General features: G+C 39.1%; 5 protein-coding genes across 6 annotated transcripts; 4 read left to right on the top strand and 1 right to left on the bottom strand.

Annotated features, from left to right (window-relative positions):
* Positions 1 to 8,679: 8,679 nt before the first annotated feature.
* On the top strand, positions 8,680 to 11,307 carry LOC122022365 (putative pentatricopeptide repeat-containing protein At5g37570). Its single transcript, XM_042580335.1, has 2 exons — positions 8,680 to 10,872; positions 10,973 to 11,307. The coding sequence occupies exon 1, from the start codon at positions 8,761 to 8,763 to the stop codon at positions 10,453 to 10,455; it is 1,695 nt and encodes a 564-aa protein (XP_042436269.1). The 5' UTR covers positions 8,680 to 8,760; the 3' UTR covers positions 10,456 to 10,872; positions 10,973 to 11,307.
* A 1,350-nt stretch (positions 11,308 to 12,657) lies between these two features.
* LOC122001746 (protein GL2-INTERACTING REPRESSOR 2-like) lies at positions 12,658 to 13,084 on the top strand. The gene has a single exon (XM_042556652.1). It carries the CDS (start codon positions 12,718 to 12,720, stop codon positions 13,006 to 13,008), a length of 291 nt encoding a protein of 96 aa, XP_042412586.1. The 5' UTR covers positions 12,658 to 12,717; the 3' UTR covers positions 13,009 to 13,084.
* Positions 13,085 to 15,863: 2,779 nt separating this feature from the next.
* On the top strand, positions 15,864 to 16,812 carry LOC122022357. The gene is made up of 3 exons (XM_042580325.1): positions 15,864 to 16,152; positions 16,242 to 16,415; positions 16,499 to 16,812. The coding sequence occupies exons 1-3, from the start codon at positions 15,931 to 15,933 to the stop codon at positions 16,661 to 16,663; spliced, it is 561 nt and encodes a 186-aa protein (XP_042436259.1). The 5' UTR covers positions 15,864 to 15,930; the 3' UTR covers positions 16,664 to 16,812.
* Positions 16,813 to 16,923: 111 nt separating this feature from the next.
* Positions 16,924 to 22,572, bottom strand: LOC122022342 (transcription factor E2FB-like). 2 transcript variants are annotated; one of them, XM_042580314.1, is made up of 14 exons: positions 22,059 to 22,572; positions 19,927 to 20,107; positions 19,671 to 19,730; positions 19,478 to 19,563; positions 19,324 to 19,412; positions 19,176 to 19,230; positions 18,990 to 19,042; positions 18,849 to 18,899; positions 18,706 to 18,754; positions 18,541 to 18,606; positions 18,382 to 18,458; positions 18,052 to 18,280; positions 17,489 to 17,555; positions 16,924 to 17,405 (listed from the first exon to the last, which is right to left on the bottom strand). In XM_042580314.1, exons 1-14 carry the CDS (start codon positions 22,248 to 22,250, stop codon positions 17,284 to 17,286), a joined length of 1,377 nt encoding a protein of 458 aa, XP_042436248.1. In that variant the 5' UTR covers positions 22,251 to 22,572; the 3' UTR covers positions 16,924 to 17,283. The 2 variants fall into 2 exon arrangements, with proteins under 2 accessions (XP_042436248.1, XP_042436242.1); XM_042580308.1 differs by having other exon boundaries at positions 16,931 to 17,405; positions 19,671 to 19,733; positions 22,059 to 22,571.
* Positions 22,573 to 23,287: 715 nt separating this feature from the next.
* On the top strand, positions 23,288 to 26,523 carry LOC122022333 (2-Cys peroxiredoxin BAS1, chloroplastic-like). The gene is made up of 7 exons (XM_042580297.1): positions 23,288 to 23,557; positions 23,809 to 23,883; positions 24,671 to 24,752; positions 24,827 to 24,906; positions 25,682 to 25,807; positions 25,976 to 26,089; positions 26,305 to 26,523. Exons 1-7 carry the CDS (start codon positions 23,354 to 23,356, stop codon positions 26,419 to 26,421), a joined length of 798 nt encoding a protein of 265 aa, XP_042436231.1. The 5' UTR covers positions 23,288 to 23,353; the 3' UTR covers positions 26,422 to 26,523.
* Positions 26,524 to 27,064: the final 541 nt, after the last annotated feature.

Genomic DNA, 27,064 nt, shown 5'->3' with positions numbered 1-27,064 from the left:
AAAGCAAGGGAAAAGTGTAACAAAGTGTCATCGATCGGCTCCAGAATGTAGCTGTATAGTGAAAGATTGTTGCTACTAGTAGAGTGGAGGATGCTAGGTAGGTAGAAATTTGGTGTAGATTGAAGATCTCAATGATAACGATGATTCGTGATTAGGGGTGTTTGGGCTGTAAAAGACAAAGAACACATCAATTAGGGCGATGATAGTTAAGGAGACCTTGATGGTAGTTGCCAGAGGGAGGTTGAATATCATTGTCACTGTCACTGCACCTGGTGGCAGCAGGCATACACAGACCTCAGGTGATTTGGGAGAAACCTCGATGCGCTAGTCGGTGCATAAAGTGATGGTGTACTCTCTGCCATTAGAGACTTTTCTGCGATGGAAAAAAAACTAGTTCTCTGAGAAAAGGAATTTTACGGGATTCGAACCTATGCAATTCTACGATACCAATTTGATTACGCCCGTGGGAACGAGACGTTTCTAATAGAGAGGTAGGTTGTGTTGCTCCACTAGCACTAGGTTGGTAATCTTACAATATTTTTCCAGCAATTGTCATAATGTGATGTTGCTTCTTAGTTGTCAATTGTCATGTCGATATGCTTAAGTAGCGGTAACTATGGACCAATACCATGGTTCATAAGAACGATCGCGATAGCTGTCACGGACTCGATCGTTTTAGTTCTAATATTATTTTATGGAATGATTACAGTGTGGATATACATAGATAGTATGTTATGAGTGGATCTAGAGATGAGATAACAATCAAAGTCAATGTGAGATGACGGTCAAAATCAGTTAAAGTCAGAGTGAGATGGCCATTAGGAGTACACATAGTTGATCGAGTCACTCTCATCGGGGCTCAACTTCTCACCCCTCAGCGCTAGGGCCTTCAATATGAAGTCGATCGATCCTAGAGTCGTTCGGACTTAAGGGACTTATCGCTCCACTCCTCAATGTCAATACACATAGAATCAAGCCGGTTGACTCCTGCAATGGTCGGGCATATGGGGCCCAGCTCCCTGATTCTACAATATAATTCTCAACATATGACTGGTCGACCAAAGGATTGGTCGGACTTACAGTGCATAGTTCTTCATCCCTTAGTCTTAAGACCTTCAGCATGAAGTTGGTTGGCTCTAGAGCCATTCGGACTTAGAGGACTTGTCGCTCCACTCCTCAGTACTAATACACACAGAATAAACCCGGTAGGCTCCAGCAATGGTTGGGCATATGGGGCATAGCTCCCTGATTCTACAATACAATTCCCAGCATATGATCAGTCGACCAAAGAGCTAATTGGATTTAAGGGGTTTTCTTGCCCACTTCTCTTCCCAGTCTCCCAGCATATAGCAGTCGATCACCAAGTCGATCAGATTGCCTCCTGTAGACAACATTGTCATTGAATCATAACAAGTTATCAGATAATAACAGCTACTTGACAGAGAATATTGTGCCACCAAGGCATATAGAGGAAACAAAACCTTCCTTTGAGGGTGTCCGTGTAGCTTCCATTGCCTAGCGTTCCTTAGCACATTTTGATATCTGACATTCTCAGCTGCCTTATTAATACGAGGGTTACAAAAGACGATTCATGTGCATAAAACAAACCGTTCCTCAAAGGTAGTTGCACATATTCTATTACTCGTTATATTCTGACACTAAATATTTTCTAACATGTCATGATTATGGGGGTTTTGACGATTAGTATAAAAAAGGGTTCTTCTCCGTTAGTCGGGTATGTTTTACAAGGTTAGAAAATGCATGCATTTACCGTTCATCTTCTTCTTTACTTTTTGCTCAACAATCATATTGACTTGAGCATCGGAGTACCTACGCCAAGGATCCCCTCCTGGGTTCTCGCTTTAACGCTTCCCTTTGCTCTCTTTGTGGTGTGCACAGAAAGGAGTGCCTTGGAGTGTCAGGTGTCATTTCTTTTCCATCCCAAAGTCTTCTCCCAATTAATGACAAAGTCATCTACCTAGCAGACATGTGCAGCTTTTTTATTTATTTATTTTTAGTTTGTGGTTATGCCCTTTAGGTTTTAGGAGTTGAGATATAGTATTAAACATAAAAAAATATCAAATCGAAAAAAAATTTAGGTGTGCACAGGGTGTGTAGCGTAAAGTCCACGTTATATATATATATATATATATATATATATAGTATTGTTTATGTTGTGGACAAAACGTTGTGCGCTCGTTCACGCCTCAGTGATCCAAGCGACTGGATTCAATCCATGTGGGTGCCTAGATTCAAATTTATTTTTTAATCAAACATTGCCTTAAAGATGAACACTGTACCTCGTGAGTATCTAAAATTTTTTATTTTAAATACTATAACTCAAGAGGGAAGTCTGAACTCTAGAGGAAAAATCTTATTAGCTTAAATTCATTATAACTCAACCCCTAAATCCTAAAATTTTAAACGATAAATACATATAATATATTCCGTGAGTATATAAAATTTTTAATCTTGAACCCTATAATCCAAGAGAAGAAGCCTGAACTCTAGAGGAAAATCTTATTAGGTCAAATACATTATAACTCAACTCATAAATTCTAAAATCTTGAACCATAAATGCATATAATATACCCCAAAACAAAATAAAAAAACTTATTTAATGAATCCCGGCACCTAGATTCATTCCAGGCGCCTGGACTATGTTGCGCACGGGCGCTTGGATCAATTCCTGGCGCCCCAAGTCAAGTCCGGACGGGTTCGCAATATAAGATTCGTTATATATATATCTGGACTTGATCCGGGGCGCCAGGAAGCCCCTCCCTCACTGTGGGCAGATATATACACCATGTATATCCACCTTGGGTGACCACTGTGGATGCCCTCACAAGCAAATTGATGGGGACACTCGGAAGTAATTCGGGTGCCCCAACCTGTGAGGGTCGCCCACCGTGGGTGTGCACGAGGTGTGCAGGTTTTTTTTTTAAGCTCCCGGGTGAAGATTTTGTAATTAGGGTTTATGATATAAATATTTTCCATTTAAAATTCTATTTAAATAAGTTTAATAATCAAATTAATTATAATAATAATAATAGGTTAATTAAAATAAATAAATGTAAATATATAAAATTATTTAGGATTTTTTTTAAATTTAAAGAAATTTTATAGAATATTTTAGGTGATAATTTATTAGACTTTATTAAATTATCTATTTTAGTAGGGAACTGATTTGATTTATTAACGTATAGTTTTAATTAAAACTTAGGGTTTCGATTAAAACTATATTTCATCATGCACGCATAGTGTTGTTCCTCCACCATCTAATCTGGTGTCGCTCTACTCACTAGGAGCCAACAACAACCATCATCGTTTGTTAGTGTAAGCCCTAAGAGTCAATTAAAAGTTGATTAGCTAAGGACATATTATATCATATTTTATTAATAAAAGCTAATGATTATTATATTTACTTTAGATCTGTGCCAAATAAATAAGTATAATAATGTCCTAAAATAGTATGTTCTAGTTTACAGTATATCAATTGGTTGAATTGATAGTGGGAGACTGTAGATATATATAAAACACTACTCTTAACTATTCTAGTCAAACATTAATATACAAGGGCAATGTTAATGTGTTGAGACTAGAATGTAGGTCAATACTTAATCTCATAAGTCATAAATATAAGATATCAAGTTGACACATCAGTATATATTAAAGAATATGTACTGAATTGACCCTCCATTAGAATTTTCATAGATCGTTTTATGAGTGTTATAAACATTCTCATAATGACTATTGGTATGAATAATCCTCATATCTGAACTCACTATGGTTCCTTATATAAGAAGTTGTGTACTTTAGTATTGACAAACGTCACCTGTAACAAGGTGGACTATAAAGTCGATCACTGAGTATGCAATAAGTTAAGTGGAGGGATATAAGTGGTGTAGATGAGAGATATCCCTTCCATATGATGAAAATGATATTCATGTGCCCCTTGATTAAGTAAGACTACTAAAATTCATTACCATACTCAAATAAGTCAATATTAGATATTAAGCTCATTTAGTTAAGTGAGTTTACTTTGAGATCAAAAAACAAAAAGATTGATAAGAAAATGATATGGTCTATGCCTTATTAATCAATCTAAATATCGAGGATAGAAGGACTAAGTCATACAAGATAATAGACACAGAAAGATTAGGTCGGATCTCGACATTCTCGTCACTTGGGTAGCAATGGTGCATTGCTAGATGACACGTATTACTTATGTATCTAAAATGGTTTTAGATACATTGCCAATGTTATAAGAACACACAAAGAACATGTTAATTTAGAGATTAATATATTTTAGTTTAACTAAAATATGATTAACCCTAATATTATAAGGTTAAGTCTAATCCGAATTAGACTCCTTGAGTTAGACTCATATGAATACAACCATTGGATTATTAGATTTAGTCTAATCCGAATTAGATTTTTTAGATTAGACTCTACCACTAAAGAGCATTACATTCATTAGAATTAATGTCCATTAAAAAGTTTAATGGAGCATTAATAAGAGGAAGACCAAAGGGCAAAAATCTTTGGCATTCATTGGATGAATATAAAAGGGTTTTTGCTATTGTATTTTGGATGAGATTCATCTTCTTCCTCCTCCTCTTCTTCTTCTTGGCCAAACCTCCTAAAGTGGTTAGCACTATGAAGGTGGTTCTTCTCTGAATATGAGTTTGTGTGACGAACGGAAAACGTGTTCGTGTATATACTGTAAAGGTGTCGACGTTCTGATCGCACTGAGATCTACATCCAAATCAAAGTTGCTGTCGAGAGTACTAGTCACGAAACGAAGGTAACTATTCTATCTGATAGAGTAGCAAGAACGAGTATACCATATTCACAAGGATCTCTGGAGGGATCATTTTTCCATTGCGTTATGTGTTGTTTTTCGCATAAGATCCCTACACTCGCCACCATAAATAGTTTCCACTCTGTTGCAGTTTGTTTTCCTCCTTCCTGATGCACCACAAGCTTCACCGCTGACTGACACTCCTCGTTCTTTCCCATCGTGAGCAGTTGAAGAATAACCTCCACTAGTTATCTCCGTTAGCTGGTGCGAGAGAAGAGGCAATAAGTGGCTATCCAAGAGTCAGGTAATGAATTTAATTAAGAGGAATTATCTCCGATTAACCCTAACAATACACTGCTCCAACTATTCAGTGTCATTCTTTTGTTGTTATAACGTTCGAGAATGTCACCCCAAAGCAACTCATGTAATTTACCAGAACTTTGGAACGACATGAGGGTTCCTGTGCCGGAATGCCCATTTCGGTCGTTCGACATCCGTTTCGACGAAGAATGTTATAGACGATATATGGTGAATCATAGTTGAGGTTAAAGGATACCTTTAGGCTGGTAGATTTGATATTTTCTGAATTGAGTTGAACCCTTATATTGTCCAACATGGAGGAACTTATTAATTAATGGGGATGTTGATACGATATATTATGAGCGGACCCAGTAGTGAGGTAGAAGTCAAAGTCAATATGAGGTTGCGGTCAAGGTCAGAGTGAGGTGCAAATGGCCAAGTCGCTCTTACCGAGACGCAGTTCCTCACTCCTCAACGCTAAGGCCTTTAGTACGGAGTCAGTTAGCTTTAGAGTTAGTCAAACTTAAGGGTCTCATCGCTCCACACCTCAGTACCAAGATACACAGAATAAATCTGGTCAGCTCCCGCAATGGTTGGGCATACGGGGCCCAACTCCCAACTTCTATGATACAACTCTCAGTATATGTTCGGTCGACGTAAGAGGCAGTCGGGTTTACAGGGCATAGTTTCCTATCTTGCAACACTAAGGAAACTTTCAGCATATGGTTGGTCGGCCCCAGAGCTGATCGGACTTTCAAGAATATGGCTCACAATGTGGTCGGGTTTACGAAGCTCAGCCCCCACATATATATATAAGACAAATGTATGAAGCAATTCTTAGTACAAACCTGGTCGGACATAGGGTCGGTCGCACTCCCAGGTTAATATTTTAGGGGCAAGTCTCATAACATATGGTTGATCGGTCCAAGTGGCAATCGAATCTTCCGGGGCTTGGCTCCCCCCCCCCTTCCCTCCTTCCTTTCAAAAATAGGTATCACAGTATAAAAGCGGTCGGCTAAAGATCCGACCGGGATACCTCCAAGGGACAACATTATCAGGGAATTGCAACAACTCGTCAGAAAATAACAGCTACTTGTCAAAGAATATTCTGTTGCTATAATATATACGTGCAATGAAACCTTTCTCAAAGGGTGGCTATACATCTTCCATCACCCGATATTCTGACGATATATTCTCTCAACCGTCTCATTGATGACAGAAGTTATAAAAAACAATTCATCTACCGATAATGGAAAATTCCTTGAGGGATGACTGCCCATCTTTCAAATTATACATCTTCTATCACCAGGCATATTCTGACACAAAATATTCCTTATCACCTCATTATTGCGGAGCATATGAGAGATGATATAAAAAGAGGTTATTTCCGTTGGTGAAATATGCTCACATTTTTACAAACTTGACATCATGCAACTATTTTTCTTCTTCTGCATGTTTTGCTCAGATACACTGATTTAAACGTCGGAGTACCTGCGTCAGGGACCCCCTCCCTGATTCTCGCTTTAACGTTTCCTTTGCTCTCTTTGGTGTGTGCAGAAAGAAGGAGTCTTTTTTTCTCTCCAGTTCAAAATCAGCTCCCAGTCAATAGCAAAGTCACATATCCAATGCGTCATCTCTATCACTTTCAGATAGGATCAGATGTCTTTGTTATTCGTACTCAAATACGATGGTGAGGTGAATGACCACACAATTAGTAGTAGCCAAGTTAGGCTATGTTCCGCAAGGGTACTTAATTTTAAGGATTTATGATTTTTGTAATATATGATATATTAAATTAATCTAAAAAACATCAGATTGACAAGTGAGGTAGAATTGGAATTCTATCACTTCAGTGTGAGTTGATGTTATACCAAACTTAAATATCTGTGATCGATACGTAAAGTCCTACAAAACTCACGGCAGCTAGAGTTCTTGGTTTCCCCTTGAATCTCACTGCATGCAATATTCGACCCCAACCATGTTACCATCGTACAATTTCCAGGCCACGAGTTGAAGAAGAGCATGCATCCGAACAATGATTGACGATGAAAAACAGTGGAAGATCTTGGCAGGTAGCAGAAGCAGAGAGCACTGGGGAAAGCAAAGATGGCAGCAGGGTGAATTGCCTGTCAGCTTTTTTTTTCATGAGAGTAGAAGAGGCCAATGATTGGGTTTGTACCCTCATGGGGCATGCTTGGATCAGTCGATAGTTAAGCAAGACATGTGAGACTTGCGTAGATCGTCACTTTAGCTGGAGCGATCGATATTGTTCGTGTTTCGGCTGGATCTCATATCATTATATTCCATAATCCATATCCCACTCCTGCCTCTGCCTGATGGCTACTACTCACTGCCAATATTTGGACGTAGCGGGGCAAAAAGTTGGGTCCCGGAGCTCGCAACGGTGCAGCTCGCCGAGTGATGCATGCGCACACAAAGGAACGGGGCCCGGGACAAGGCACTCGATTAGTTCAAGCTGATCGTAGGCCTACAAGATAAGGAAGCAATCCAAACTCCTCTGTCAGTTTTCTTCTAGTTGTTATGGAGCTTTCGGTAGCCCATTGCGGCCCGGGCCCGAGCAGGTCGGCGGCTTGAACCTTCTATCAGACAAGTGGAGTGTGGAAAATGCTCGTCGTTGGGTTGAAAGATATAGGCAGCGGTGTAGGTGTTTGAGTTGGGTTAGACTTTAATAGATGGCGTGGGCAGTGATGGCGACAAGTTGTCGAAAGATTTATCATGTTTCATGGAGTGCCATCTCACTGTCAGCCTCGGATTGTGGCACGGCGCCGATGCTGGGGCTCGATTTTCAAACATGACGGTGCCAAATCTTCCATGCGGCGTTTGGTTCCTGATGCCTAATATGGTTGAATTGTCCAACCGTCCAATTTGCTTCGCCTACTGAGACTTTGACTACACTGACCCAATAAACTTATCAAATTTATTAAAATTGACTCATCTAATCCATTTGATCAACCCCACACGTTTGGCGTGCTTTACTCGCCAAAATTGTGGTCAACAACATTGTCCGTTCGAATAAGATAAGGATCTTGGACGGACCATTTGATTAGTTTTAGAAAACAATGGATGCGGTTTAATTTGTTGTTTTAATAAGGAAACCTAAAACTAAACTAAAATGTATATTTTTTTTAAATGTATATATATATTAAAAATAATCCTATTGATATGGAATGAATTTAGTTTGAAAATAAATTTGACAATAGTTATTTTATTATAATTCAAGTTTCCACTTCGCCCGAATCCGAATTAATCACGAAGATAGTCCCCCTTAATTTGCCTATGGTTTATACATGCTTAGAGATTGACCTCTATAATATTTATTTCGGTTAGAATTTGAACTCTAATTCACTTATTTATTCTCCCAAATGTTTTACCAGGGTAATAATTTTTTTGATTATTTATACTCCATGTGTTTAGGGTTTGTCGGACTAAATTTGAAAATGTTTATACATGCTTAGGGTTTTCTCTCTAATTTGTCTATTGGGTAATTTGTCTCAAATTTGTCTATTGGGCCTTTTGGTGTATGTATCAGGCCCAATCTAAAATTTGATTTCAGTTGTGAAACAACCAAACCAAAATGAATCGAACGGGTTGAGCTCAAATCGAGTCCCGCCCATGTCCCTCCTTCCTTTCGACCTATGACCGCGCCCAGATCCGCTGCTTCCTCGTCCTCCACCACCGCCGTCTCACGATCTTGCACCTCTTCGCCGCCTTCCGCGCTCTCCGTCGCGGGCCTCCTCAACTCCTGCCGCTCCCTCCGCGGCCTCCAGCAAATCCACTCCCGCATCATCCGCAAGGGCCTCGAGCAGCACCCTGTCCTCGCCACCCGCTTCCTTTCCCTCTGCGCCGCCTTCGCCGCCCCGGCCTACGCTTCCTCCGCCTTCGAGCGCCTCACTGCCCCCAACCTAATCACCTGGAACGCCCTCCTCAGCGCCCACGCTCAGTACTCCCCCCTCCCCACCATCGTCGCCCTATTCAACCTCCTCCGCCGACGCTGCCCCATGCCTCCCGACGCATTCACTTTCCCTTCCCTCCTATCATCCTGCTCTCGTTCGGAGGCAGCCGCCGTCGGCTCCTCTGTCCACGCCACCATACTCCGATATGGCCTCGAAGCTGATGTCTTCGTCGGGACGGCCCTCATCGATTTCTACGGCAAGTGCCGCGAGCTTGGTGCGGCGAGGAAGCTATTTGATTCTCTACTGCACCGGAATGAGGTATCTTGGACAGTAATGATTGCTGGTTACTTGAGTTCTGGCGATGTAGCATCCGCAATGTCTCTGTTCTATGAAATGCCCAGGAGAAATGTGGTAACCTGGAACTCCATGATCGATGGATATGTCAAGTCTGGGGATTTGGTAAGTGCCCGGACACTTTTCGATGAAATGCCTCATAAGAATGCTGTCTCATATACTTCAATGATTGATGGATATGCTAAAGCGGGGGACTTGGCATCAGCTAAAGTCTTGTTTGAGCAGTCACCAGATAAGGATTTGTTTTCATGGTCAGCCATGATCTCCGGGTATGCTCAGAATGGTCGGCCAGGTGATGCTATGAAGATATTTCTTGAGATGTACAATGGGAATATCAAGCCTGATGACCACATTGTGGTTGGTTTGATGTCAGCGTGCTCCCAATTAGGCAGTCTCACCTTGGCCAAATGGGTGGACTCTTACGTCATTAAGAATGGAATCGACATCACAAAGGCCCATGTGTTGGCTGCTCTGATAAACATGAACGTGAAGTGTGGAAACATGGAAAGAGCTGCCAAGTTATTTGAATCAATGCGGAGTAAGGACTTGGTATCCTATTCTTCTTTGATGCAGGGGTATTCTATTCATGGTGCCGGACACAAAGCATTGGAGTTATTCTCCCAAATGCTAAAGGAAGGGCTTTTGCCTGACAATGTTACATTCACAGTGGTTCTCACAGCATGTAGTTATGCTGGTCTAGTCGAAGAAGGAAAAAAGTATTTCGAGCTAATGAAACATAAATATCTGATTGCTCCTTCTTCTGATCATTACGCATGCATGGTGGATCTTCTTGGGCGGGCAGGCAGGTTAAAAGAAGCTTATGAGCTAATCAAGTCGATGGATGTGGAGCCTCATGCCGGAGCTTGGGGAGCATTACTTGGGGCTTGTAAAACGCTTGGTGATATAGAGTTAGGGGAAGTTATTTCTAAAAGACTCTTTGAGTTAGAGCCAACAAATGCTGGTAATTATGTGGTGCTCTCAAACATCTATGCTGTAGCAGATAGGTGGGCCGATGTATCAAAGGTAAGGGCTATGATGAGAGAGAAGGGGATCAGAAAAGTGCCCGGTTGTACTTGGATCTAGTTATCCAGAATAGCATTCCTGCCTTTTGATTGTTGTTGCCGGAGAGAGAAAGACTCACATTTCCATGATTGTTGCAGAGCTTGGTTTTTGGAAATTCCATCATATACAGGACCAGAATGTTTCTGAACTCTCTTCATCTTCTGCTCTATCTATTTGTATGAAGAATTCACTGTATGAAGCTTAAAAGAACAGTGACATGGCTTTGAATAGACTTCTTATATTTCTATTGGAAGCCTAACTATGTTGTCATATTGCTGGGTCAGGAGGGGATATCATTATGCATCAGAAGTTGGTAATGGTTCTATTAGCACATGGTGTAAGTCTCAAATGATTACCTTCTCAACTTTTGGGCGACAAAGGATTTTGAAAGGGGCTGTTGCCTCGTCGATGATGCTATTAAAGTGTTCCCAGTGTCAGGTAAGATTGCATACACATAAAGGAAATCGAATAAGATAACATTGTCATACTGGATTGATTTCCATTGTCAAGGAAATATCAGTGTTTCATACTGTTGTAGGATGCTTGAAACAATGTCGAGCCCTCTGGATTATCTGAGAAGTGTTACTTGTGCCATATCCTTGAAGTGATGAGCCTCTCGTCGTGCCTCTTTCAAAATGGTGCTTTTCAAGCTAAAGCATACGTTAACTAAAGAAGAACGTGCTTACAATTGATGAAGATTTGATAGCCTCTACTTTATTGTATTTTTGTTAGGATGTTCTTACTCGCCGATCTTTCATTGATAATTTACGCCAATGTTTACTATTTCCCAAGTCTATATCATTCTGTCCTGCGAATGGAACTTGTTATTATTACATCTGATCACTGCAAAAGAGAGGAATATTGATTTGCAAATGGTGAGCAGCTTGCTGGTCTTTATTTCAACCTTCACCTTGATCTTTCACCAAGTTATTTCTCAGGCAGTAGCATCTCGTATGTCTCGGCTAGCCTAACAACCCTAAACTTGTAGCAAATCTTTATGTTCTTGTAGATTTTACCATCGCTTGGAATATTGAATCTTCGAAACTACTCTATATATGATGAGATTAGTGCCAGTTACACGTTCTGAAATTTTTATTTATCAAGCTGAAATATCAGATGAATGGACCTCTCTGAACTTCCAATGACCTTTTTGTTCTTTTGTGATTCTTAATCAAAATTCACTGAATTTATTTATGATAATTTAGGTATTCGTATTTAACTTGAAGAATTCTATAAGTAGATATAAGTATATTTTACTTTTAATATAAAGGTGCTCTTATTCATCCAAAATAAGGGAAAAATATTCGACGTTCTATATGGTTGGTCTCATAGTTATTTATAGAGAGGTAAATAAAAAAATTAAAGTCATCACATAAGAGGATATTTCTCCTGGCTTAGTCGAGAATCGATCGTTGTTTGATTTGATAATTCTATCGTATGGTGACCAGCTCAGTCAAATCCTAAGACATTTAACACTGTAAGCGGCTAGTCAAAATGTATACTACTAAGTGTATTATCAGATGTATTTTAAGTATGATCCCATGAGATGAGATGATTGTCATTGCATCGGGCATTATTACTAAGAAGTTTAGAGGTTAATTCATAGTGAAATATTTGTCAGGTTTTTATCCTCCCTCATATAACGGTCACTATTCAAAAGGTAAAAAAAAATCATCCGTGAATTATCTTTTTACAAATAACTGTGGGATCGATGGTGTGGGATGTCAGGAGTCGGCGTATGACCTTTTGCCACTATATTTTTTTTTAAAAAAAAAATTAACCAGGTCAGGTAACGTTGAACCTAGGCACGATTGATTCAGTCTTATAAAAAATTTTTACTGGCCATTAAAATAAATTAGGAAGCGCTTATGACGAGCTATCGTATTTTAAGTATGTATAGAAGAGGGTGAGAAATGACTTTTTGGGAATTTCGAAATTAAAATGTCGTCTTGGGAATTTCAAAACTATGGTGAAATTTTAAAAAGAGGGAGGAGTTATTTGAAAATTTTGCCGATATGAAATTCGGTTTTTGAAGAGAAATAAAATACATTAAAATGAAATAAAAGGTAAGACGAAAAATTGTTTCGTGTCATTTCGTGGGCTTGTTATTGTTTGGAGCGCGAGCGCGAGGACGTGAGTCACGTGGCAAAACCGATTCTTTTCCCTATAAAAGGCTACCGAATCATCCTTCTTAGCGGCCCAGACTGCCTCAGTTCCCGTTAACTAAGTTTCTCCGGTGATCGCCGGAGTGATTCATCGACCGCTGCAGACGGTGGTTCTGCGATGGTGCGGAAAAGCCAGAAGCCGAACCTGAAGCTAAACCTGTCGCCGGCGGATGCTGCTGCTGTGAATTCTCTGGCGCGCGGGTACTCGTCGTCGCCGAGCTCGTGCTTGTCCTCGCAGGAGGGAGAGGCAGAGGTGACGCCGATGGTGGTGGCCGGCTGCCAGCGCTGCCTGATGTACATCATGCTCGCCGTGGATGACCTCAGGTGCCCCAAGTGCGGGAGCCTCGTGCTCGTCCACTTCTTCCACGGCCCCACCTCGTCGGAGGAGAAGAAGAACAAGAGCGGCTGAAGAGCCAGGGGAAAACGAATAAAGATTTCATTTCAATGTTGAAATTAATCGTTGTTTACTTGGATGGAAGGGTTTAGTGCAGAGGTTTAGGTGGCGTTTAGTTCTCCATGAGAATGAGAATGAGAATATTATGGAATGAGAATAAACATGAATTATCTTTAAAAATAATCTTTACTTAGTTAAATATTTTTTATCGGAATGAATTAAATTTTTTTTTATCATCATTAGAAAAAATAAGAGAAAACAAATTAGATGCAATAGAAAATTGAATATAAAATAAAAATATTAAAATAAAAAAAAATAGAATATGTATGATAAGAGATAATTCGAAAAGAGAATATGTAATGGTATAAAATGAGGAGAGAGACAGTATCATAAAAGAGGTTAAGAAAAAAGAGAATATGATAACTTTGGCTAAATCATAGATAAGATATCTATATAAAGCAACAGAACCATCATAGTATTTTTTACTCCTACGAAAGTAAGGGTGGTAAATGAATAATTCAACGATCTGAATCAGATAAATTCGATTTCTTCGATAAAATAGAAGAGAAGAATAAAGTAAATTCTGTTGCGGAGTTGTATGCAACATAGAAATGCCCGTATGGTTGTTCAATAGAGAAAATGAGTAGAGAGAAAATGTGATGAGAGAGAAAGAGTGATGGAAGAGAATAAAGAGAAGGAAAATGTGATGAGATAAAATGAGGAGAGAGAGTGTGATGGAAGAGATTGAGAAAGAGAAAGTATAATGAGAGATGAAACATAATAAGAGAAATTGTGATGAGAGGAAAAGCACGATGAGAGAAAAAGTATGATGGGAGTTTGATCCTGTCCGAAAGTCGATGAGATGAAAAGCTGGGGATGTGGCGCTCCCGCTGACTGCCTGTAGACTCCGCTCGGACCTGCAACACAAATTACGTCAGTGCCGAGTTAGGAAAGGGGTCCCCGATGTTGGCCCTTCGACGCTCAAGTCAGTCACCGGCGATGAAGTAGAAGGCGGAGCAAAATAAACAGTAGCGAGAACAGTCGATCACGAATTGCGTACCTCCGTCAATGCTTGGATTCCTCCCTTTTATATAGAGCTCTTGTAGCGCGTGTGCATGCTCCCCAAGGTGAGCACGCTTACCAAAATTTTCCCTAAAAAGACTTGTCAGTAAAGTGTCTCTAATACAGTACCTTAACGGGTCGAGAATATCTCTAAAGTGACAGTGGAAGCTTCCACTGTACAATCTTCTGGTTGTCCATGCCCGTTCGACGACACTAAATCTTGAAAGGATGTCGATGGATACCAGAGAGAGTATGCTATTAGGCCGAGCGGGTTAGCCGCTCGGGCGGAGTTTCGCTATTCCTGTGTCTCGTCCGCTCGATCGGGGCTCCACTGTATTTAGTTCGTTCGGCAATAATTCCACTGTTCCTGTGTCTCGTCCGCTCAGCAGTAACTCCCACTATGCTCATGTCATGTCCGCTCGGCCGGAATTCCACTGTGCTTGTGTTACGTCCGGTCGACCGAAGTTTTGCTCTACCAATGTCGAGTTCTGCTGCCTGGCCGAGCGGGGTAGCCGCTCGGCCCGACTCCTGCACATCGTCTCCTCTGTTCAGCGTCCGATACTCCATTAAGTTGATCATTTGACACCTCCCCTTGTCGAAGGTGGGGTCGGACCAGGACCTTCCCCCTGGTAAGGGCATGCTCGCCCGACAGGTCGATGCTATTTGTGCGTTGATCGTCTTGACTTTGACCTCCACCGTAACAAATATCCTCCGCGGGTTGGGGCCCCTCCTCATCACTTGCCCCTGTACTTTCGATAGTTCATTTCCAGACCAATACAAAAGAAGTAAATTATGAATGACTACTAACATAAGACCTACTCAATTTCAATAAAAATAACGTCATCGAGTATTTATTTTTGAACGCTAGAGTATACAATTTACTCACTCATAAGTCAATTTTGATTGCTAAGCTCGCTCTGGGGTTATGGTGCAATGATAAAATGTTAAGATTGTCATTTAGGTATTCAAAGTTGATTTTCAACTATGATAAATTTATAAAAAAAAAAATTCTTCAAATAAGATGTGTATACTGATAAAAAAATTTCATAAGACTAAATCGGTAAACACTACTTAGGATTTTTTTTTTTTTAATTGCTATGCTCGGCCGGCACATTTAAGCATTTGTTTCACGAGGAAAACAATAAAATAAGAGCCGTTAATTAACACAGGCCACACATCGATGGACACGAGACAAGCAAAGGAGGAGTTCGACCAGAAAAGGATTGTGACAACTTTGAAATGAAATGCCTTCCTTGGACAGCCTTTTTCCTTCCTCGTAAACGGCTCGCATGGCGTCGGCTGGCCTCATTTCTCTTCCACATGAAACAGAAAATTAATATTAGTTTTCAATTTGCTTTTACATTTCTGGATCTATTTTTAAATTCCTATTTTATCAATTACTAAATCATTTTATAATCATATTAGATGGACCCCTGTGATGTTTGGCCTATATTCAGCATTATAAGAAGATTATAATAATTTTGACTAAAAATATTATAATAACACTCAAACAAAATTATTTAAGGATGAAAAATAAAACAATATATCGTTTTCATTTCGTCATGAAACGTAAAATAACAAGAATAAAAAAATGCCAGTGTCAACTGGATTTGATTCATAGTAACTAACGTAGCAAAGATAAAGTCGTCATCTTAGCCGAACTTTGACAACGGTCAACAGTTTGAAAAATGATAAATTATGAAAGATATTGTTTTTGCCACTCCTACTGCCATTCAACTCGGATTCGTCGCATAAAACACTTGGACAGAGAACCGCCGAGGTGGCACAACAGGAGCCAGCCAATGGTTTGCCCCTTCCTCTCTTACTGCTTAGTACTCACTTCGCCTTCCTGCAAGGCGGGTGGGTGACGCCGTAATGGCCACAGCAGCTCTCCTCTTATCTACTCTTCCTCCTCTCCAAACCCACCGCCCCGCCCGCTGCCGCCTCCCCACCTTCCGACTCCGGCGGCAACACCGCCACCTCACCCCCATCCGCGCTTTGCAGGAAACGGAGCAGAAAACCAACGCCGCCTCCTCCTCTTCCTCCGCCTCGGAAGAGATCACCGAGAAGTATGGCCTGGAGTTCGGCCTTTGGAAGGTCAGCAAAGCAAATTAAACGTGTTTTTGTTTCCTGAAATCCGGAGTTCCTGATTTTTGATTCAACTTCCTCTTTATCCTTGCTCACAGATATTTAGCTCCAAGGAGGGGAAGGAGAAGTCCAAGGGTGATCAAGCCAAGGAGCTGCTGGCCAAGTACGGAGGAGCTTACTTGGCCACCTCAATCACCCTCTCTCTGCTCTCCTTCTCCCTTTGCTACCTCCTCGTCAGTGCTGGAATTGATGTCCAGGCGCTGCTCAATCAGGTAACGAAAAAACTATTCCATCATTTCAGAGATTCAGGGAACAGGAGAGTCTCTACTTGTATCGTCTTTCGTGCTTTTTGCAGATTGGGATCGCCACCGATGAGACTGGGGGCAAGGTAGGGACCTTTGCACTGGCCTATGCTGCTCATAAAGCTGCATCTCCGATCAGATTCCCGCCCACTGTCGCTCTGACGCCAATCGTTGCAAATTGGATAGGGAAGAAGCAAGAGAAGACTACCGACGAGTAAACCATTCAACGGAAGAAGATTACTCCAACTTAAGCATCTTATCTTTCCGTTCGACGACGGATTCCATCAGAATTTTGAAAAGTAATGATTGTAGATTGATCACTGGTGTGATATCTTCAGTACCAGAAATAAAATACTAACTTATGATACATTTGTGTACCTAACGAAGATAATATAACTTTGGATGTTTTCTAAGAATCAAATGGAAGGGAAGGTTGTCAAAACATGCACGCAGGGATTTCCTGTGAATGCATATCAGAAGCAAAGCCACATTTCAAATGAATAGATTGGGGATTTCTGGAAAACTGCACGCCAATTTACTCTCTCTCACTCTCCCCCTCTCTAGCTAGATACAGGTGAGACAAGTGAGATGCCAAAAAAACACGATTGAGAATTATATTCCATGAGCGAACCAGGCAGTAAGATGTAAAGTCAACCCAACAAACGGGCTGCGTATGCCACTTTTGGCAGTCGAGAGCGCTCTCGCATCGCAACGAGCATCATCAGTTTGTCGTTTGATTCATCAGTTGCTTCATAGCTCAACTTCTGATGGGCCTCCTAATCATCTTTCCCCAGAAAAGGCTGTCTTATATCTCATTTCTCACGTCCCTAGATTTATCTCATAGCTTTTGGAGCGGAGCATGTGTTGGGGGGTCAATAGTTCCACATGGAGTTTGGTGCTCAGCCGTGCTAGTGTTATCTGTAGTGAAGTCATCTGTCCTGTACCTGTCCCATTGTGATTCTGCAGTACAGGTTAAGGATCTCTATTAATGGAAGTAGATACACATTAACGAAAATGATATAAGCAAATATCAGGCAGGATACGCGGCGTGTTCCATAAATCTGTAATGCTAGCTCCAAAATCTGATTGAAGCCAGTAATCAGCATCAGTCTGCAAGAGAATTTATTTTCAACATGAATATGTACTTTCAAGTACCAGCACAATGAGCGAAACTGATAAAAGCTGTCTTATATTGAGAACTTCAAATTTATGAGCAATAAAACTTTAACATAAAATCATGTAAAAGCTCAACTAGCTACTCTAAATACACACATTTGTCTGACAAAACAAATGACATTTCTTTGGATAAGGATAAGCATGTCATAAGAAAATTATATTCCTTTTCTTTAGTTTAAGAATGATGAGAAAGTAATCCTCTGAGAAGTAAACTATGATGATGATCAAATATCTTAGTAGTTTAATAAATAAAGATGAAACTAGAGAGATTTTCAGATTGAACATGTCACTAGCATGGAAGAAGCCTAACTAATCAGTTGCATTCTCTTTTGTTTGAGCTGAGATGCATATTCCGGAAATTGACAAAAAGTTCAAGGGTAATAATAGTTACGACGGATTGGAATCTCAAGGTCAAGATGCTCAGACTTACATCAATTTCAGAAGGTACAATTTTTGTCATACCACAGCCAGTATCCTCTGAGGAACTTGCATCAAGGCACCCCTGTCTATCTTGATTCTTGAATTCCATTTTCTCATCTTTGCTCTCATCTGTTGCAACTGCCAAGATGGCGGCCTCCAGTGACCCAGAACTTACCATCTCATCAGTTCTTAAAGGGGTCTCAACGCTACTCATCTCCTCAAAATTCTTTTCAAATTTACTAGCGACAAAAAGGAATGAGAAGAGCCTTGTTAAAGAACAAATACAATCTAATTAAAAAGCTTGTTTACAAATATTGTGCACATAAAAAAGAATGACTACCTTACAAGGTAAATATCAATAGGACCCATTGTGCTTCGTATGACAATTCTGTATCTCCAATGTGGATATTCAAAAGCCTTCATGCAGAGGGAGAACTTTCGGTTAACATCTGGAGAAATAAATTAAGAAAGAAAATATTGACTCACTGCTTCTTTTTACCTCATCTGGATCTGGAACCTCCAGGGTAGTACCATGAGGTGCTTTTATTGCTATAAGCGTCTGATTCTGCATACAAGCATGAAAGGATAACCTTTGGTGATTACTAACAGCCAAAATTTCAATTTTTAATTTACAAAAATAAGCAAGGAAAACATATAAGAAAACCTGAAAGCAAGGTACGCTTTTGATGTCATCTATTGTCAGATAAAGCAGCCTGAAGTTGTACAAAGTAACATAAAGTGATTTTTATTTATAGATGTCGATAAACATATGTGAGATGCAAATGCGAGAAAAAGAAAAGAACATACTTTTGATTACTTTCTGTTTCAGTGAACACCCTCATCCTTTCTTGCATTTTGCTATGAGAAGTGGAATGTTTCAGCATTCTTTGCGTTTTATAGCATTTTTGAAGCAGTAGCTAGAAGCTCGATTAAGTACTGAAACCAAACCTGATGCACTCATCCAACTGATTCTCTTGCAAAACTAATTTTTCAACTTCTGCCTGAAGGGCACAAAATTTAGCAAAATTTGTTGATCTTGTATATCAGTGGAGAATTTAACAGCAACTTACTCTAGAAATGAAGATTTAAAACAGGATTATTTGGTTTTGTTAAGAAAGCAATGATGAACCATACCTGCAGCAATGGCAGATCATTTTGAACCTCTCCTGGCATTTTATCATCTAAGCCACTGGAATGCATTTATGAAAACTCTTCATTTTGAAATAACAAATTTTAGAGCACACAGAAAACAACAAGATTCTTAGAGGAAAATATAATTTACGTCCAACGAATTTTGTTTTTGAGATTCTTTTCTATCAGTCCTATCCCTTCAAGCACATTTGTGATGTCATAAATTCGCCTCTTTTGCACCTACAAGTAAAATTCTACTTATGTATAAGAGAAGAATTATTCAAATTAGTAAGCATTGACTTCACCACAAGTGTTTCTGCCGCTTTATTCAAATCAAGAGTGCCATCTTGTGCATGTTTAAGCAAATTGATAAACCGTTTGGTCAAGAGTCCTGACAATGAAATTAGATAATGATGATGAAAAGAATTTCTCAATTGCAAGAATAAACTTAAAACCTTTTTTTATTATGAAAGTGAAATAAATCACAACTTCCATCACCTAAAGAGCTATCATAACGGCAAGTACCAACATTAGTAAGAGCATTGCATGAAGGCGAACCTGCTGGAAACCAAATCTTTCTTATGAGTTAGATTTCTAATGAAAATATGATCATTATAGTTCACTGACCTAAATATTTAAAAAAAAGCTTCAACTTCTTAGCCAGTTACAGTTCGCTTTGTAGATGTATATAATGATCTACTTTTCTAGTGGAAGATTAACATTGCACTAGCCTTGGAAGGATGGCAATACGCACCAGCATTTGATAGAGAATCTTGGACATCAGATTTGTTGTGCTTGGATACCTTAGGTCTGCTATAACTTTTCTTGGTCAGTCTAACAAGAGGATTGTTAACTACTTCAGCAGAGCCTGGAGTTATCTTCAGCTCACTCAACTCAGAAGCCTCATTATCTCCATGTTCAGGCTTTCTCTTCAGCTAAGAAATGAAATATCACTTCAGTCGAATTATAGTCATCAACTCATATGGATTATTTACTAGTTAAGTAGGGAAATTATACTGCAAGAATTGAATTACTGTACAATATAGCAAATACATTGGAGGCAAAGAGTTACTTCTGCTAAGATCTACTTTATATAGAAGAAAGAAAAAACTGCAATTAAATAACCACAGGTCATGCTTCAGCACTTATTCATTCTATTTTCTATTGCAATAAAAGCTAATTTATTCACTTAATTCTTCTCTTGAATCAGTAGATTCTTTCTCCTCCCTGAGTTGGAGAAAGCCTAATGCTACACAAGTTTTACTTTTCAAGAGTATTTCAAGCTAAAGCTTTCTAGCAAAACAAAAGGTTTGTACTTCCATGATGTGAAAAGAGAAAAAAATGACTGACTACTCAATAAACCTAACTTACCTGCATAAAGAAAACAACAAATTCTAGACCACCTCTAGATCTCCTAAACATATTTATGACTTACCAGGGAGGCTTCCTTTCTCTTTATAAATCCTATCACACAAAAATTCAGTCAAGATAGATAGACTCAATTAATAATTCCTAACAGCTAATAACTTTTCAAAACCCATATATGAAAATATTAAAGCTTTTTAAATTCAGATAACTAAGATTAGGCTATAAAGATTACTAAGAGTTGGACTTATAGCAAAAACACTTTCACATTTAATTTCTGAAAATCATGCACTAACATTATAAATTGGTTAGGCATAATTTGTCCTTTCGTAAACTAAAAGTGGTTTTAGACGGCCCCCATTTATCCAACACAAACCATGTAACATGTTAAAGTACTAAGATTTTTACCTTGAAAGATACAGTTCATAAAAAAAACAGTTTGTGAATATTTTGTTAAGCAGATTATTTATAGTTGTGAAAAAACATTATGTAAACGAAAAAGTAGACACTTTAAAACATATTCAACTAGGATATGTAGATCAAGTGGGTGCTTCAAATTGGGTCCAAATCTCAACCGACTAATGAAAGATACGTAGATTGTCAATCTCTTGACCAAACTGAGATAGAAAAAGCAGCATATAGAATCAAAATAACAAATTGCCAGGACATGAAATGCCAGAGACAATTTCACATGTTATTTGTAATTTTAGCACCCTTGGTCATATTCAAGATATATTTCTCCAAACTTCCAACGACCCATATGTTGCTAAACTTTTTGCAGAAGGCAATCTCTAAGAGACAAGATTTGTTAATGACTACATAGTGTTCATGTGTATGCAACTTATTGATTAAGATTTTTGGCTCACTTTTATTAGAAAAGATGTCTAAGTTTTATATGCTGTCCTTGTAGGTCCATGTTTGATGATCAAGTAACTTAATGCTCTCAATTCAACTATACTAAGAAATCCTGTGAACCAATTTGGAGAACAAGTCTACATGAAAATATAAGACAAAATTTAAACAAAATGAACAATAGATATTTCTGCATTTTAGCATGACCAAATGAGAATACCAGTCCTATTTCAACCCTGCAGCCTATCGTAATTTCTTGAAGGATCTAGAGATACATTCACTTCATCATTCATTCAGGAATTACAATTTAGTTCGACTCAAGAATAATATAGGTGCATCAATGGTACTACGTAGCACATCCAAAATTAGGAATTCCACAGATCCTACTGATAAAAATTAAAAAGGATGAATATGCTGGAAACACAAGTTTAAAGTACATATCCTTCCAATCTATGCCTAACCTAGTTCTGCCGCTAGCAACTAGTGCCCAAATGTGATCTCAACGACTTCCCTAAAAACACAAAAAGTCGCCCAGAAATGATTAAACTATCAACTCAATTCACAAAATATCAATCAACACAAAACACCCGAAAGATTTGCAACTACCAGATCAAATCTCCATATTGAATCGGAGGAGAAAACAAAGGAAGCACCAAAGTTAGAACTTACAGGCGTATTAACGACCACGGAATCAGCCACCTCAGTGCCGGCTGCACGCCCATCAGCAGCAGGGAAGCGGTTGTCCTCGACCAGGCTAGCCTTACTGGCCGAGGACAACAGCAGTCGCCGGTGCTTCAGCGATTGAGGGATCTGTCCGCACGGCCGCGCCAGTCGGTCCCCAGAAGTTCGACAGCCGGACATCGCCCACCTATTCTATAAAGATCCGACGTTCGTAAAGAAACCCGCTCGAACCCCCGATCTCGAGCCCCAAAGTGGTCGTCGTTATCGAGGTAGAATCCCGACTCCAAGACCCTTGTGCCTGTCGGGTTTCCGGGAGGAAGAGCGGATCCCGTAGGGTGGCAAACGGCGGCCGGAGAGGCCACCGGAATTGAGATCCTATTGGGGATCTGGAGTCGCCGGCTCGAGGAGGGTTTGCGCGCGGGGTGTGGGCTGGTGGGTTAAAAGAATGGAGAGGGAGGGAAATTATAGTGTTCGGGAGGGGTAGCGTGGCTGTGGAGGGAAGTTGTGAGATCGTCTCTCATTCTCTATTCCTCTTTTATCGATTAATGCTTCTATTTTAATTTCTAAAAACAATTTTACCATCCCATCGCATCACACGAGCTAAAATGGACGATCTCGATCAAAACTCCACTGTAATTTCTAATTTTTAACTTTATTATTTATATTGCTACGTAATATGCGTTGTCGATCGATTTGTCCAAGGCGGCGATACGTGCGCCTTGGGCTGCCAACTCATCCCCATTTTTTATTTAAACCGGATTGGCCGCGGTGCTCTAATTCTGACGGTCCGATGTTAATGGATAGTCGTCTAGGATAAATCTGAACCGTGTGTTAACTGGATAAAACGCCTTGGGTGTTCGTTTTGGTGAGAGTGCGGCCCTATATGACACGTGGCATCTCTGAATTAAGAAATTGTTGAGCCAATGCGCCTTGTACTTTTCTCGCACATACGTTCCCCAAATCTACCCGCCTCATTGGAGTGACGTTCTCATAGCTTAGAGGTGGGTGTTTCTAGAGAGGGCAGTGGGTTAAAAAGATCTCAGTCTTCAGCTATCGCGGTAGCTTCTGGAAGCTTATAATTGGGACTCCGGAACACACCGTGAATATTCAGATTCATTTGGATGAACGGTAGAGATTCTCCAGGCTCCGTAATCGTCGAGATCCATTGGATCCGGTTCTGGTTATAAAATGAACGGAGCCGATTTAGAGATGACTTCTTATCCTACATCTGTCGTCATAGAAGCGAAGAGGCAAGGGAGCGAGAGCGTGTGTGCTCCGACGCCATGGCCTGCTCCGTTCCTCCCGTCGTTGCGTCGAAGCTCACAGCACCGATGGCATCCTCGGTGTCTGCATCTGGATCAAGGATAGTACAAGCAATCCCGAAGGGTTTCCACCGTCTGAGGCGGAGCTTCACAGCCCGCCCCGCCCCGATGGGTTCTGCCCCCAGATCTATCCCAAGAAGTGTCGTTGTCAAAGCTTCGGCCGAGGTAACGAATCCTATACGTTGTACTCTTGGCTGTTTTAGTTTTTTTTTTAGGATGTATTTTATAGTGAAGTTTCCCTTTTATTACTTGATGAAATTTGCAGACAGTAGACAATTTGTATGAGAATAGTGTAGATATTGGACATTTGGTATTTTTACGTGAAAAACAACTTCTAACAAGTGGGTTTCCTTCGGCTTCTTTTCTTTGTATTTATCTCTTGATTGAAATTTGAAAGTGAGATTGATGTTCTGCAGACTTACCTGCCGCTAGTTGGGAACAAAGCACCGGACTTCGAGGCTGAAGCTGTTTTCGATCAGGAGTTCATTAATGTACGTTTAAATAAGTGACTAATGTTGTTAGCAATGGTATAAACTTAGAGAAATAAAAAATCTACTAGAGCGCAGTGATCATTGCAACCTTCAAATGCTTCACTCAACTGTGTTTGTTCATAATCCATTTGAATAATACCTCCATCTCATAACATCATATGCCCCAAATCAGTTGCAGATTCAAGGAAAAAATAATAACGACTGATGTCTATGAACTATTTGGGGATGGATAAGTGGGTTCATTTTCATCATTTAGTTTGATATTAAGTTATATTGTTGGTTATATTTATGTTACCTAGATATAGGATTTTATTTAATTCTATTTGATGATAGAAGGCTTTAATCTGTCCAATTCCTTCATTTCATTTCTTCACCAATCAACAGAACTGAAGTCTAAGCATCTAATAAGCACAAGTTATCAATATTATTTCTTTTCTTATGATTCCATCCAAGTAAACAAGAAGAAAGGAGTATAGTGGAAACAAAACAATTTTTTTTTTTTTCATTTCCTTCCACTTAAACCATTTCATACGCCAAGCCTTTCCGCATTAGAATAATCTCATCTATTGACAAAAAAAAAACTGACTCATTTTTTCTTAACTATCTTGAATTACATATCTATGAGGATTGAATTTGAAACACCCTTAATGTAAACTTGAATTTCATCATTAGATGCTTATCTTTAATCTTTGTTATCTATTTAAGTATATCTGGCATCAAGTATTCAAGTGTCTCTTCTTGCATTATATGATAATGATTAGCCTTTCTCATCATGCTACTTTGGCAGGTCAAACTCTCTGATTATATTGGAAAGAAGTATGTGATTCTGTTTTTCTACCCACTTGACTTCACATTTGTCTGCCCTACAGGTAAGTTATTTCCAACATTGAAACTTCATATCTTAACAGAACCAATGGGACTAAATTTCTTTCAATTGTGACAGAGATTATTGCTTTTAGTGACCGCTACTCAGAATTTGAAAAGATAAACACAGAGGTCATAGGTGTTTCAGTTGACAGTGTGGTAAGTTGTTATTAATATTTGGTACATCTAGTATCTGTATATCTGTATATATTTATTTATTCTATCCATGCTTCTTGATTCTAGTTTCAATGTTTTGCCCAACTTAGTGTTGTCTATCAGAATATTATGATGTCTTCAATATATGGTTGTCAGAAAAAAGAAGTATCACTGACTCTTAGAAAATATAAATGAAGTTATTTTCTGGAAAAGACCACTATATAAATTTTTTCTCAACTATCAATATTTTGTCATGCAATACTTCTTCCACACCTTCAAGGATCAGGCAACTCTAAATTCTTAATTATGGGATTCCATAGTTCGATCTTTCTATGATCTCCATTCTCCATTTTCTCCCTCAACCCAGCATTGTTAGCAGTTAGTTATTGCCTCTCACCATGGTGGAATTCCATAGTTAATGTATGCATCCTCGTGCATATGATTTCCAAGAGACTATCTCACCATTTTTGCCAATCATTTTTGCGTGCAAATTATAAATGAACTTCTTGGGGAATGTAATTTTCATTCTCTAACTTCCACAGGTTTTCTTTTTTTTTTCCACATTCAGAACTGGTGTCTTAATTCTGTTGTTTTTGTTTCTTTGGTTAGTTATCTCCATTATTATGTATTGTTTTGTTCTGAAATATAATGCAAGATGAGATTTCATTGACAGAATGACCAAAGGAAAAAAGAAACAATGAATTATACTTCTGTAGTTATTGGATTTATTGTTATACTATTGGGTTCATTTCATTTTAACCCAATATTTCCTCCTCAGTTCTCCCATCTGGCATGGGTTCAAACAGATAGGAAGTCAGGGGGTCTGGGTGATCTCAAATACCCACTGGTATCAGACATCTCTAAATCAATTTCCAAATCCTTTGGCGTTCTGATCCCAGATCAGGTAGATGGTGCTTGCCTTTCTATGTGTGATCAACTCTGTAATTAATCTAATAATTGTAACTAGCATTAAGCTGACCTTTAATAGTTGGGAATTTTTTGTTGTTTTATTGGTCTGATCTGTTCTTGTAAACTAATTTAACTTCCATTTGCCGGGAACTTATTTTCCTAGGGTATTGCATTGCGAGGATTATTCATCATAGACAAGGAAGGGGTAATTCAGCATGCCACCATCAATAACCTTGCCATTGGTCGTAGTGTTGATGAAACCTTGCGAACACTTCAGGTAACGCTTGATAAAAGCAGATGAAATCTCCCTCTGATCTATGACACCTCATTCATCAAAGTAGCAAAGTAGCATCGGTACCTATGGTTCTTTGCACTTCTGTATCTTACAGTGCTGAAAATATCATTCAAGCTTGTTTCCGGTTGCTTTTGATATCGTTAATGGTTTGGTAGCCATACTTGAGGCTCATTATTCATACTGTTTCTGTCCTGCAGGCGTTGCAATATGTTCAAGAGAATCCAGACGAGGTTTGCCCTGCTGGATGGAAACCTGGAGAGAAATCAATGAAGCCAGATCCTAAACTTAGTAAGGAATATTTCTCAGCTGTTTAGGGTCAAAGAGATTGTTGTAACTGCACCAAGTAATTCTGTAGTCTGAAAGATTCACCATTGATTTATCCTGATCAGTAGTAAACCAGGGAAGTTTTGCTCGTAGTTCTATTGCACTCGACATATTCACAGAATGTTCTACTCGCAAATTGCTTCTCCCACCCCTCCTAACAAATTCCTTTTTAAATGACCTTCATACTCTTTCTTGTTTAAACTCCTTTCTTATATTTTTTTTTTCTAATTTTATTTAATTTTTATTTTTTAATTCATTTTGTTTATTATTTTTATTAAATTTTTTATTTTATATAATTTTTAACATAGATCACTTCACTTATTTTATATATATTTTATTCATGTATCTCTGGTTTTTTAGTTTTATTTATTTTTTATTTTATTTTATTTTTTATTAGTTTTATTTTTTTTAATAAGTTTTATTTGTTATTTTTTCCATCAATGTTTTTTTTTATTTTATTTAATTTTTTACATAGGTCAAAACCTTCCATTTTTTTTAAATTACCTCTCCTCAAAGTATTGACAACTCCGGGTATATATTAAAACTTTCCTCTCTCTTTAAATTATCCTCTAATCTCTCCTCTTTTTAAATTATTTCATCTAACTCTTGACACATGTTAAAATCTCTCTTTCC

This window comes from Zingiber officinale, chromosome 1A (assembly GCF_018446385.1).
Source record: "Zingiber officinale cultivar Zhangliang chromosome 1A, Zo_v1.1, whole genome shotgun sequence".
Classification (NCBI taxonomy): Eukaryota; Viridiplantae; Streptophyta; class Magnoliopsida; order Zingiberales; family Zingiberaceae; genus Zingiber; species Zingiber officinale.
The sequence above is the reverse complement of the archived record's forward strand: the minus strand, read 5'-3'. Positions and strand labels throughout refer to the sequence as shown.